Below are 13,382 nucleotides of genomic sequence, written 5' to 3' on the forward strand. Positions count from 1 at the left end.
ATAAGTAGTTAAAAAATGTTAAGACTAAGAGTTTGAGTTGCAAAATGTATTATCAATCATTTTGTTTGAAGAATAACTTTTTAAGTTCTCTATCCTTAAGTTAGTAGTTTTCACTTCTTTACAGAATGATTTAGAACAAGTACTACGTCAAATTGGTGATAAGGACCAAAAGATCCAGAACCTTGAAGCCTTATTACAGAAAAGTAAAGAAAATATTTCCTTACTAGAAAAAGAAAGAGAAGATCTTTATGCAAAAATTCAGGCTGGTGAAGGAGAGACTGCTGTTCTTAACCAATTACAAGAAAAAAACCATACCTTACAGGAGCAAGTAAGCATGTCCAATGTATTCTATTTCTAAAACTGATTTTTATCTTTCTAAATCTTACTAAGTGCTTTATTTAAATGACTCTTCATTCTGGTTATTATTAGTACTTTTAAAATATTATGTTCTTTTGACAACTACCATCTCATTTACCTTAGAGATGGGTTGCTATTATAGTAAAAGTAAGTTAGCATACTTTGACAAAGAAAATCTCATTTCATGTTCCAGCACAAAACTTATTACCTGTGTGACCACAAGTAAATCATTTTACCTTGTCAGCTCATTAGAAAAGTAGAGATGTTATTAATAATGCATTCTTGCTTCATGATATTTTGTGATGTTTTAAAAAAAGAATGAGTATTTATAAACTGAACATATTTATTATAAAATATATTTATAAACTGAAAGTACTAATCAAGTTAGTTGTTACTATTAGCTAATATGTGGACTTACTAGTTACTTATATTTTGGTCATTATATGTCTTTGGAATACGGAGCTAATGATAATTTTGATAAGTTGCTTATATAGAATTTATAATTGCTTTTTTTGAAGAAAAGTCCAATAAGAGAGTTATAATTATCTAAATGAGAAAACAGTAAAATAAAATCTCAATAGGTAATGCCACTTTTCTAGTTCTTTTTAAAAGAATAAATAAAAATAAATCTATGTACTTTGCTTCCTATCATGTTGGAGTAACTGATATGTCTTTAGTCCTTTCACCATAAATGACTAGAACAGTAGAAAAAAAATGTGTAAAACCACTGTTTTCAGATATTGTATAACAATCAGTGCAGGGCTTTGATTCCTGAGAGAAGAGAAGCAAGGGAAGTGAACCTTTCGATCATTCCAGCTTTTGACCGGGAGACATCTTCCAGACAGAGGCACAGGTTCGGGGAATCCAAGTAAAGCACAGTGGTCTCACTGAACTAAGGAGTGAGATACTGAAGTTCAGAAAAGTTGAGGCACCTGACACTTGTGGGGCAGAATATCCGAGAGGGGGGAACAGTGGAGAGAAGCAGCCCCAGAAATCTGTATACGGGATCCACTTGAGCCTTTAGCTGACCGCTCAACTTAGCATTCATGTGGTGGAGCTTCATGAGGCCAGGCAGTGACCAATCATTAGGAGGCTGCAAACGGAAAAATGATCAGGGCTAGGAGATGTTCAAATCCAGAAAGAGAATAAAGATGTGGTTCAATGCTTTGGGGACATTTAGTAGAAACCCTGGGAATGTCAGATCTTAGGATAAAGCTAAACTAGCCCTAGGGTAAAAGCTAGTGTACACCTGATCTAACAAAGCATAAAAAGAAGCCTCAGAATGATCCAGCTGGATCACAGGTATGTTAACTGCCTGCTGGAACAAAACTAAACATTTCTGAAAGAAGACAACAAAACCAAGACTTGTTATCATAAATATAAAACAATTACTAGACATTCAAAGAAGAAAACATGTATGACTCTTAAAATATGCTTATTACTATAAAGGAAAAACTATAATAATGGAAATAGAAGTGAAAATGATAAAGAATTAAGTGGAACTTCATATGTTTATTAGTTCCATATATAAATATAAATATATACACACACATATATGGGCTTAATAAATTAACCAAGTAGAAAGTGCAGTTAGTGAACATTAAGACAAGGCAATTGAAACTGTCCAAAATGAACCAGAGAGAGAAAAAAAGGCTGGGCTAAAAAAAAAAACCTCAAAAAACCAAAAACCAAAAAACTCTGTTTTAGTGACTGTGGGACAGTATCATGTAATCTAGCATACATGTAATTGATGTGACAGGGTGGGGAGGAGAAAATAGTTATTGAAATAATGGCTGAAACAAATTTCAGATTGATTAAAAATATGAATCCATAGATTCAAAAACCTCAGTGAACTCTAAGCAAAGTACACCAAAGAAACATCAGATGAATTGGATTTCATCTAAATTGAAATGTTAGCTTTTCAAAAGGTGCCATTACAAAAATAAAAGCCGAGGCACAGACTGGGAGAAAATATTTGCAGTACATATATCTGACAATTCAGAAATATTCAGAATATATAAGGAACTCTTATTACTTAGACCAGTGATTGTCTGGGGCTAGAGATGAGTGGAGGGTACGGACTGCAAAGGGGCATGAGTAAAGCTTTTGGGGTAATTGAAATGTTCTCCATCTGATTGTGGCAGTGGTTAAATGAGTGTGTAATTTATCAAACCTCAAGCTGTGCAATTAAATTGGGTGAATTTTATTTCGTGTAAATTATAGCTCAGTAGAGATGGTTTTAAAAATAATAGGAATCTGAATTAATTGTTGTTTTCTTATAGTTTTGAGAGATTGCTTATTTTTGGAAAGATGTGAATAAATTTTCTTGAAGAAAATATGAGATAACCTATCGTAGAGCACTTTAATATTCTCATGGGCCTTAAAAAAATTTTTTTTTAGTTCTTATTATATCATTTGTCATCTTCATAATTAGAGTCTTGCTTGTATGATAGGTAACTCAACTCACAGAGAAGCTGAAGAATCAGTCAGAAAGCCATAAACAAGCCCAGGAGAATTTGCACGACCAAGTGCAAGAGCAGAAGGCACATCTTAGAGCTGCACAAGACCATGTTCTTTCCTTAGAAACTAGTGTCAGTGAATTGACTAGTCAATTAAATGAGAGCAAGGAGAAGGTTTCCCAGCTTGATATACAGGTAATATTGAATTATGCAATTTAATGTGAGTTTGTCTGAATAAAACACCTATTTTAGACCATCAAATGTTATAAATTCTGTTTCTTTCTCCTTGAATCTCTCTTTCTGTCTCCCCCTATCCCCCACCACTCTCTGCCTCTCTCTACCTTGTTTATTAATGGAAAAACAGTAGGAATATGAATTGAATAAAGGTTGTATCTAGACAGTTTATTGAGCTTTCATGTTTGCCTTTTTTTTCCTTTATTCTGGCAAACCCTACCTTCTGAAACTGCTAGATTTTTTTGCTTTTCTTTTTTTCTATGAAATCCTTATTGTTGTTTCTGAAGTTCAAAGTCATTTGATATTATACCATTAGATTTCTATGTTAAATACTTCTTGACTTTGATTTTTTAGATTTTACTTTAAAGGTTTGATTTAAAAAAATACTTTTATGTATGTAGCGTTATGTATTTTTCGTATACATTCTTTCAGAGGCCAATATAGATGCCTGTTCAATGAATTAATGATGGGATGGTAATTAAAACAGATTTCTTTTTCCATTCTCATTGTTGGTTTCTTATCCTATACTATAGAAAGAAAGTAATCGAAATATTTCTAAACCTTGATTTTCTTTATTTTAGGAAAATAATTCTATTGAAAATAAGCAATATAGAATAGTTCAACAGGGATAGTTATTAACTTGGAGGAAGAGGATACATATTTCTTCATATTCAAAATATAATTATTTGTTATATGAGTTATGTGATAACCCAATATTTGGATGTCCAGTTTGAGAGAGGGAGAAGTATTTTGGTGTCATGTAGGGACATATATATCATCATGTGTATCATGATAAACTTCATCGTTTATCCAAACATTATTAGGAGTCTTTTCTCCTACATGTTCCTGTTTGGGGGATAATCATATACTTACTTTTCAATGCCTTAATCCTTATGTTTTTTGCCGAAGGACTTAATTTTAAAAATAATTTAGTGACAAAAGCCATGTATGTTCAAGCACTGGGAAATCGAGAACTAACTACAAATTAAATGACTGGTCGATTTTGCTACAGATTAAAGCGAAGACTGAATTACTGCTATCAGCAGAAGCAGCAAAAACTGCTCAGAGAGCAGATCTTCAGAATCATTTGGATACAGCCCAAAATGCATTACAAGATAAACAGCAGGTAAGTGAACCTGATGCAGTTTCATTCGATAACCTAATGTTTTGGTAGATGAATTAATTGCAAACATGTATAAAAATGATACTCAGTTTTATTAATGTCATGATCAACTTGCTTATTCCCTTTGATTTCTCCCTGAGTTCAGAACCTACAAAAAAGTAAATGATCAAAAGTATGTTAGCAAATGTTGAGGTTCATTAAGAATCAATTGTAAATTAAGACAGTAACAGAATATGACCGTATCGAGGTAGGATGTGTGTGTTGTAACACTGGAAGGTTTGGAGATGGTGTAGAAGAATAAGCCACCTTTATACATTGCTGGTGATTGTATATGCTAGTTCAACCTTTTAACGGTCATAGGGAAAGCTGTTTGGCAATATATTTCAAGAACTTTGGGATTCATTTTTTAGCTCACTTTTAGTTCTTTATCCTAAGGGAATAATCATAGTTTTTAGGATGCTATTTGCATTTCTGTTAATAAAATGCAGAAAACCTTAGTAGCAATCTAAGAATCTAAAATAGGACATTTGGCTAAAAAGTGGTCTAGATTGAACAAAATGGAAATTTATGCAAATACAGTATTTTAGAAAATAATACCACAATTTGATGATGCATTGTTATGTTAAAGATTATAATAAAACAGTATGTAAAGTGAGGTTCTCTTCCTATTTTAAAAGTATAAATCAAAAGATTGATATACACAGAAAAGATTAAAAGGAAACTTATCAAAACATTAATAGTGGTTATTTGTGGGTGGTGGATTTACTAGTAATTTGTATTTTGTTCTTTCAGTGCTTTTAGAATCTACAAATGAACAAGTTCATAGATGTGGTCACTGTTTTTAAATGTTATTTTTTGAAATGGCATCTTGAACATTGAAAACAATTATAATATAAAAGTGTTATTTTATAATTGGCCTATTTAATATTCTGTTGTATCTTTTGGCTCCTAAAATAACTCTTCCTAGAAAAAGTTATTGAGTGAATTTGCATATAAACTTAGTATCTCATGCTGTGTACAGTCTCAGTTCAGGTCTTCGTACTGGTAAATATAACCTCTGCTTCATCATTAGACTTTTATCTAGTCTTACTGCAGTAGTTTCTTAAATAAAATTAGAGTTTTCAATTTTACTTTGGTGAAACATTTAGGCATACAATATAGTAAACCTTACAAAGTTTTCTTCAATTGTACTTTTCTTATAGGAGTTAAGTAAGATCACTACTCAGTTGGATCAGGTCACTGCAAAGTTGCAGGATAAGCAAGATCATTGCAGTCAGCTGGAAAGTCACCTTAAAGAATATAAAGAGAAACACCTCTCTTTAGAACAAAAAAATGAAGAATTAGAAGGTCAAATTAAGGTTAGTATAAAAATACTGAATGAACCTGTATTTTCTGCTGTAGTAATGGAAACTGATAACATAGAAGGAATTGAGGATCTTAAGTTTGCAAACAAGGGTGAAGTTGTCATATAAAACTTGAAATTACATGTAATTTTTCAGGTCTTAATTTTGAATTCCATCTTTAATTTTATTTCTTCATTAATGGGTGGCTTTTACAAATGGCAGTTTTAACATGTATAGTGGTTCCTTTGTAATGTGTAACTATTTCAAAGAAACAATGAACCAGGAATCTACTCTGTAATTATAAGGAACTTATCATTCTGTTGTTGTTATGAAGCCTCTTCTGTTCCATTATTCTTATCTCCTTACTTCCTTATTCCAATATATATACATATGACCAGACTTCTTCCTTCTTTAAACTTTACATTTATACCCTTTGCATTTTGTTTTTAGTTTGATAATAAGTTTATTCTGTAGTAAATTGCTTCTTACTTTAGCACAATTCCAAGTGAAAATGTTGATTTACTAAAGAGGTTAAATGACTAGACCTATCAGAAGAGGATTTGACGTGAGTTTTTGTCCTTTAAATGGGATCTACTATCAATTAAACAAATATTTCTCAAATTTATGTATGTATGTATATGTATATATATATGTGTATGTGTATACACACACACACACACACACACACACACACTATACCTTCACAATCAGATGAAACACTTCTGTAGACCTATTGAATATATATGTGTATATCAACACCGATACAACATGGAAGAATGTTGTATGTATACAAATTGTTTATGGGTTTCTTTTTCTTTTTATTATGGCCAGTGATAATAATAATGACAAATTACTTTTTGTAATGTTTGAAAAGAACAGAGAGACCATTTTATTGAAAAGCATCTAATGAGAATTCTCTTTGGTATCTTTTACAAATAGTTACTTAGAACCAGTAGTGTCTGTTGTGATTATCAGATCTTTAACATTTGGTAGTTATTTTAGGAAGTATTCCATGTGTTTTATTTAGTTATTTGTTACAGAATTTTACAGTTACATCCAATATCCAGTGTAAGTGTTGAATAAGAGCCACAGTACCTAGATTGGTTTATAAAATACTTAGGGTACAAAATTATTACAACTATATAAGAAAATGCATTGCTCATTGATACTTAAACTTTTTACACTCAACAGCTTGATTTTGTAAATTTGTAAAAGTATACACAGTTATATGTACGATATGTATGTGTATGGGACAGAAACTATGCTATAAAGAACAGGAATCTTTAAACCAAGAATTTAAAGATGCAAAACCAAGAATTCAATTGACTTTATATTTAGGGTCAACAAATGTAACAAGAAGGATGATGTAATAACTCCATTTTAGTTTTGAATGAGTATTTACAATTACATTGGTATTGTTCACTGCCTATAAAGGGTAATATATTTTAAGTGGACCCACATATGAACCTGTTATCTTGTCTTTTCACACTTGAGTTAAAACTTTTTTTCAAGTAATAGACATAATTATTTTAAGTTTATTCTCTTTTTTAGAGTTAATTTTTAAAAGTAGATACTTAGTGACTGCCTGTCATTTATAAAGCCTGTGGTAGTTCCTTTGAAAGATTCCAAAATAAATAGTTTCTTTATTCAGTAATGACTTCAGAATGGAAAATATTCTTTATTATAACATAAATATTTTATGGTTATTATTGTGTGTTATGTCAACATCAATTTGAGTATAAACAAAAATGTTATATTTAATAATAGATGGATAATTATTGACGTTAAAATGGTTACTGTATCATATTTCTTCCATAGAAACTAGAAGTGGATACTCTTGAAGTCAAAGGAAGCAAGGAACAAGCTTTGCAGGATCTACAACTGCAAAGACAGCTGAATACAGATTTAGAGCTTAGAGCCACAGAATTGAGTAAACAACTTGAAATGGAGAAAGAAATGTAAGCTAAACTACTTTAAGGGAGAGATTATAAACTATTAAAATATTATGGTTTCAATTTTGCTATTGCAGGGCTCAAAGATTTATTTAATGTTTATGTTGATTCTATAAACTCTGATGTTTATATCAATGAATAAAAAAGCCATCATAATAGGGTTAAATTTACCTTCACTAGAAAGGACTGAAAATCTGGGTCATCCAGTCTCTTTTCAACAGTAGTATGGTACTCATTTATCTGAGTTAAAGCAATTGTTTTGAGTTGTTCACTGATTTGAATAAATAAATGTAAAAGTAACAAATAGAGGAGTATTTCTAATATCAGCCAAGAAGCAATTGGGCTTCTACTTTGAGAGACTATATCAAGTAGGGAATCTATACTTTCTTATAAGAAATGATCTGTTTTAGCTTTGTGATGTATCTTAACAAATTGTATTAATGAGCACAAGGGAAACCCTAGAATCAGTGTACCTTTTTAAAAATTATTGAAGTAAAATTTACATACCATTAAATGCACAGATCTCACATGTACAATTTGAGTTTTAGTAAGTATATACTCTGTGTAATAAAACGCACCCTCTTCCCCCACAATATTTTTATTACCCATGGAGTTTTCTCAGGTGTCCTAGTCAATAGCTTGTAGACACCACAATTCCAATTTCAGTCTCCATAAATTGCTGTTATGTGTTTTTGATATGAAATTATGCAGTATGTTTTTTTTTAATAACTGCCTTTTTTTCACTTAGCATACTATTTTTTAAATTCATCCATGTAGTTGAATAAATATTGTTCCACTGAATGACTATATTATTATTTGTTTATCTTTTTTGGGTGGCATTTTTTTGGTTGTTTGCAGTTTTTACCTGTTAAGAATAAAGATGCTATCAGTATTCTTAAATAAGCATTTTTGTGAAAGTTCAGGGTCATGGTGGGGTAGATATATGTTTAACTGTATGAAAAACTGCCAAACCTTTTCCCAAAATGGCTGTACCTTTTTTTTTTAAAAAAGATTTTATTTATTTATTTGACAGACAGAGATCACAAGTAGGCAGAAAGGCAGGCGGGGGCGGGGCGGGGGAGCAGGGAGCTGGATGCAGGCCTCAATCCCAGGACCCTGGGATCATGACCAGAGTCGAAGGCAGAGGCTTTAACCCACTGAGCCACCCAGGCACCCCTGGCTGTACCATTTTATACTCCTACTGGCAGTGTTTCAGTTGCTTCACATCCTTGCCAGTATTTGGTGTTGTTGGTCCTTTAATTTTAGCTACTTATTGACTATGAAATGGTATCTTATTGTGAGCTTAATTTGCATTTCTTCACTTGTGAAGTGTCAAATTATTTTGCCTATTAAAATTTTTTCCCATTGAATCTTTTTATTATTGATTTGTAGGAGTTCTTTGTATATTGAAAGTACTAATCCTTTGCCAGATAGCTAAGCAGACAGACAAATAGATTTTCAAGACTTTGCAGATTTGTTTCACTTTTTGGGTGGTGTCTTTCAGTGAAAAGTTTTAAATTTTGGTTGAATTCAATTTGTCATTTTTTAAAAATTTTATGTTTTGTGTCTTTTCTAAGAAACTTCTGGCTATCCTCAGAGTTTATAAAGAATTCTCTTATGTTTTCTTCTGGAAATTTTATAGTTTTAGTTTTTACATTTAGGTCTAGGATCTACCTTGAACTCATTTTTGTGAGAGGTATGAGATGGAGGTCCAGGATTATCTTTTTTCCTGTACGTCATTAAGTTATTCTAGTACCATTTTTTGATAAAACCTTTTTCTCCCAATCAGTGGCCTTTCGTGCCTTTGTCAAAGCAGTTATTTTAATATATGTGGGTTCATTTGTGGACTCGATTCTGTTCTCTTGGTCTTTATGTCTATATGGTATTCTGACACCAGTACCATCCTGTGTTGATTTTTGTAACTTTGTGGCATAGGTCTTGTTATCAGGTTGTATCAGCCCTCCAATTTAATTCTTTTTCAAGATTGTCTTGTTGCTTTTAAGTTTATTCCTTTTCCATATAAATTTTAATATTAACTTATCCATTTCTATAAATCAAACTATTGGGTTTTGATTGGAATGACAATGAATCTGCAGTTCAATTTGGGGAGCATTAATGTTTTAAGAATACCGAGTCTTCTAGGGGCACCTGGGTGGCTCAGTGGGTTAAGCCTCTGCCTTTGGCTCAGGTCATGATCTCAGGGTCCTGGGATCGAGCCCCGCATCTGGCTCTCTGCTCGGCGGGGAGCCTGCTTCCCCCTCCCTCTCTGCCTACTTGTGATCTCTCTCTCTGTGTCAAATAAATAAATTAAAAATTAAAAAAAAAAAAGAATACTGAGTCTTCTAATCCATGATTGTAGTATTTCTCTAATATTTATGTCTTCTTTAGTATCTCTGATTAACATTTTGTTTTTAAAATAGGAATCTTAAATATCTCTTCCTAAATTTAATCCTAAATATTTGATGTTTTCCAGTTTTTTAAATTTTCTGATTGTGTGTGGCTAGTATAAAAATACAATTGAGTCTTATATATTGGCTTACTACCTTCTAGCCTTGCTAAATTCACATTTTGGTTTTGTAGAGTTTTTAGAATATTCTCAGTGGAAAATCTTCATATTTGTTAATTAGAAACAGTTTTATTTTATTTAATTTTTTTCATTCTGTAGGCCTTTTATGGTTTTTTTTTTTTTTCTTTTCATGATTTACTGTTAGTTGACATCTCCAGTGAACTTTTGAATAAAAAGATAGTGGATATCCCTGCATTGTTCCAGCCTTGGGTTGGAAACATGAAATATTTAATCATTAATTTTGAGGTTAGCTGTGGGGTTTTTTTTCCCCCTAGATTCTTTTATCAGATTGAGAGCATTCCTATCTATACTAGTTTTCTTAAAATTTTTTTTATCAACTTCTTTTTCTGCATCTAATGATAATGATCATGTGGTTTTTCCTTCTTTATTCTGTTAATATGGTGAATTGTATTGATTGCTTTTTTAAATAGTAAACCAACTTTGCTTTCCTTGGATAAATCCCCCTTGATTATCCTGTATTATTCTTTTCATATATTGCTGTTTTTGCGTTGATAATACTCTGGTTAGAATTTTATATGCATTCATGGGGACTGTTGGTCTGGTTGTTCTTTAATATCATTGTCGTTTTGGAATTATGGATATGTTGATTTTAAAAATAAATTGACAGTTTTCTGGGCACCTGGGTGGCTCAGTGGGTTAAGCCTCTGCCTTCGGCTCAGGTCATGATCTCAGGGTTCTGGGATCGAGTCCCGCATCGGGCTCTCTGCTCAGCGGGGAGCCTGCTTCCCCTCTCTCTCTGCCTGTCTCTCTGCCTACTTGTGATCTCTCTCTCTCTCTCTGTGTCAATAAATAAATAAAATCTTAAAAAAAAATTGACAGTTTTCTTTCTTCCTCTCCTTTCTAAAAGGGTTTGTGAGGGGTATTATTTATTTCTTAAATGTTTTATTGAATCCACCAATGAACCAGCTGACCTGAAGTTCTCTATGGATTGCTTCTTAATTTAGAGTTCAATTTATTTAATAGATACAGGGCTAGTATTTTTTTCTAATATTTTACTTGAGTCAGTTTTGGTAATTTGTGTCTTTGAAGGAATTTTTCCATTTAATCTAAACTTCAAATTTATTGGTATAATGTTCACAATATCATTATACTTTTAAGGTCTGTAGACTCTGTAGTGATGTCTTATTATTATTATTATTTTTTTTAAAATTGGGGTTATAACACCTCTCTTACCCATCTTATAACTTCCTTAGAATCAAGAGTGACTGGTGGTTGTTGTGATCAAATGCTTTGCTTTTCTTTTTTTTAAGATTTATTTATTTATTTATTTATTTGACAGAGAGATAGAGATCGCAAGTAGGCAGAGAGGCAGGCAGAGAGAGGAAAGCAGGCTCCCCGCCGAGCAGAGAGCCCGATGTGGGGCTTGATCCCAGGACCCTGAGATCATGACCCGAGCCGAAGGCAGAGGCTCAACCCACTGAGCCACCCAGGTGCCCCTGATGTCTTATTATTCTTAATAGTGCTAATTTATATTCTCTTTTTCTTGATTAATCTAATTTGGGGTTTATCGGTTTTATAAAAAAACTTTTGATTTTGTCAATTTTTTTTTTAAGATTAGAAGTTTATTTATTTATTTGGACTTTATTTTTTAAAATTATTTTCTTTTATTTTAAGTAGGCTGTATGCCCAATGTGGGGCTCAAACTCACAACCCTAAATCAAGAGTCACATGCTCTACTGACTGAGCCTGGCAGGCGTCCCTGATTTTGTCAATTTTCCATTTCATTTATTTCTCGTCTTCTCTTTAGTGTTTTCTCCCTTAGACTTTGGGTTTAGTTTCCTTTTTTTTTTTTTTTATAGCTTTTTAATGTGGAAGCTTCCCTGTGGTTGTCCACCTTTTGTAGTATCTCTTTCATTTTCATAGTTACTCATCCTCTTCGTATTTTGCCAGGTTTCTGCAGATGGTAATTACATGTCATAGTTCAGTAAAATCAGTTTAATATGACAATTTTTAACAGATGGAATAAATTACCTTGAGGAAGATTGTCTTTTCCCATTTGTACTAAGTGCTTAATGGGCTTATTTATGATAGGTCTGAGTATAAGGGTGAATTAGTTTAGAAGATATTAGGATCTAAAAGATGAATTGATATAAGAAGTTTCAGATGTCCTTAGTGGCAGAGGGGGTATCTGCCTCCAGACATACCCCATATATTCATAAAAGTGCTGAGATGGGGCATCTTTTGTTCACTTCTAAGGTAGAATTAGTCTCTTTCTTAGCTTGTTCTTGATGTTGATGCTTCCATTGGGTCTTACCATAAAATCTTCAGTGGACACACAGAATTTTGATGGAAAAAATCAGTTCCACTCCATTTATCTGGATTTTTTCAAAGGAGGGCTTGTGACTGGTCACATTTCAGTAGACTTTTCCTTTAAATGCCAAATAGAACTCTGTGACTGAGTTGACAGACTTGATCTGTGTCAAGGGTATGAAGGTTTTTTGACTCTCAGTAATAAAGATGGAAACTGAGAGCCTGGAGAGGTACCCCTCAGGGAAATGAAATAAAACCCATCAGATTGATGATAATTAAGATGTTTGACACCTTCATGATTTTGCCCTTGTTTGGGAGTGATGAGGAAAATTTCTTGTTTTCACATATAGTGAAGTAAGTCCCGATACTTTGAATTTGAGGGTATAGAGGTGCATTATATACCTTAAGTGGTATTCCTTCTCACTGTTAACATCATATATCACCCACTGAGTAATTTGTCACTTTTGGAACCCAGGCGTCAGCCCATGAAGATCACCTCTGAGCTGGTTCTTGTTCTTCTTCCCAAGGCCCCTGTGGGCACAAAGGTTCTTTCCATTTCTAATGGGTTCAAAGTAAATGGGCCCATTTCTACTCTATGTTCTAATCTCATGGTTCAGAATTCATGCAGAGGTTTCTATATCATATTGAAGTAGGGAAACCTTTTAATACTAAAGTCTTTTTTTGCTTTTATACTTTATGGAAACTTTTTAAAGTAATATCTTGCATTTCTACTGTACCATCTATGAAAAAAGGGCTGGGTAAACACATCCAGCGTTTTACTAAACCTTACCCCTGATTCCAGGGCTCAGCCCAAAAAACAGGGCAAGGTTTCCCCTTTTTCAAGGCCCTCTTACATCTTTGCATCCAGCTCTCCTTCCAACTCTCATCTTACAATGTATTTTCATTACTGTAATATCCTTTGTGATCTTTTTCTTTGATACAAGGAGTATTTCTTTATTTCTTTATTTATAAATTTATTTTATTTTTTTAGAGATTTTATTTATTTATTTGATAGAGAGAGATCACAAGTAGACAGGGAGGCAGAGAGAGAGAGGGGGAAGCAGACTCCCTGCTGAG

The 13,382-nt window shown here is 32.7% G+C and overlaps 1 protein-coding gene across 1 annotated transcript in view; it reads left to right on the top strand.

Annotated features, from left to right (window-relative positions):
* The window catches only part of EEA1 (early endosome antigen 1), a 118,132-nt gene that overhangs the window by 79,908 nt on the left and 24,842 nt on the right, over positions 1–13,382 (top strand). Inside the window, exons 15-19 of the mRNA XM_080809928.1 lie at positions 125–328; positions 2,811–3,011; positions 4,063–4,176; positions 5,376–5,531; positions 7,335–7,474. Of these exons, the coding sequence (XP_080666054.1) occupies positions 125–328; positions 2,811–3,011; positions 4,063–4,176; positions 5,376–5,531; positions 7,335–7,474 (815 nt within the window). The remainder of the gene's footprint in view (positions 1–124; positions 329–2,810; positions 3,012–4,062; positions 4,177–5,375; positions 5,532–7,334; positions 7,475–13,382) is intronic.

Source organism: Martes martes (genome assembly GCF_963455335.1).
Source record: "Martes martes genome assembly, chromosome: 8".
Classification (NCBI taxonomy): domain Eukaryota; kingdom Metazoa; phylum Chordata; class Mammalia; order Carnivora; family Mustelidae; genus Martes; species Martes martes.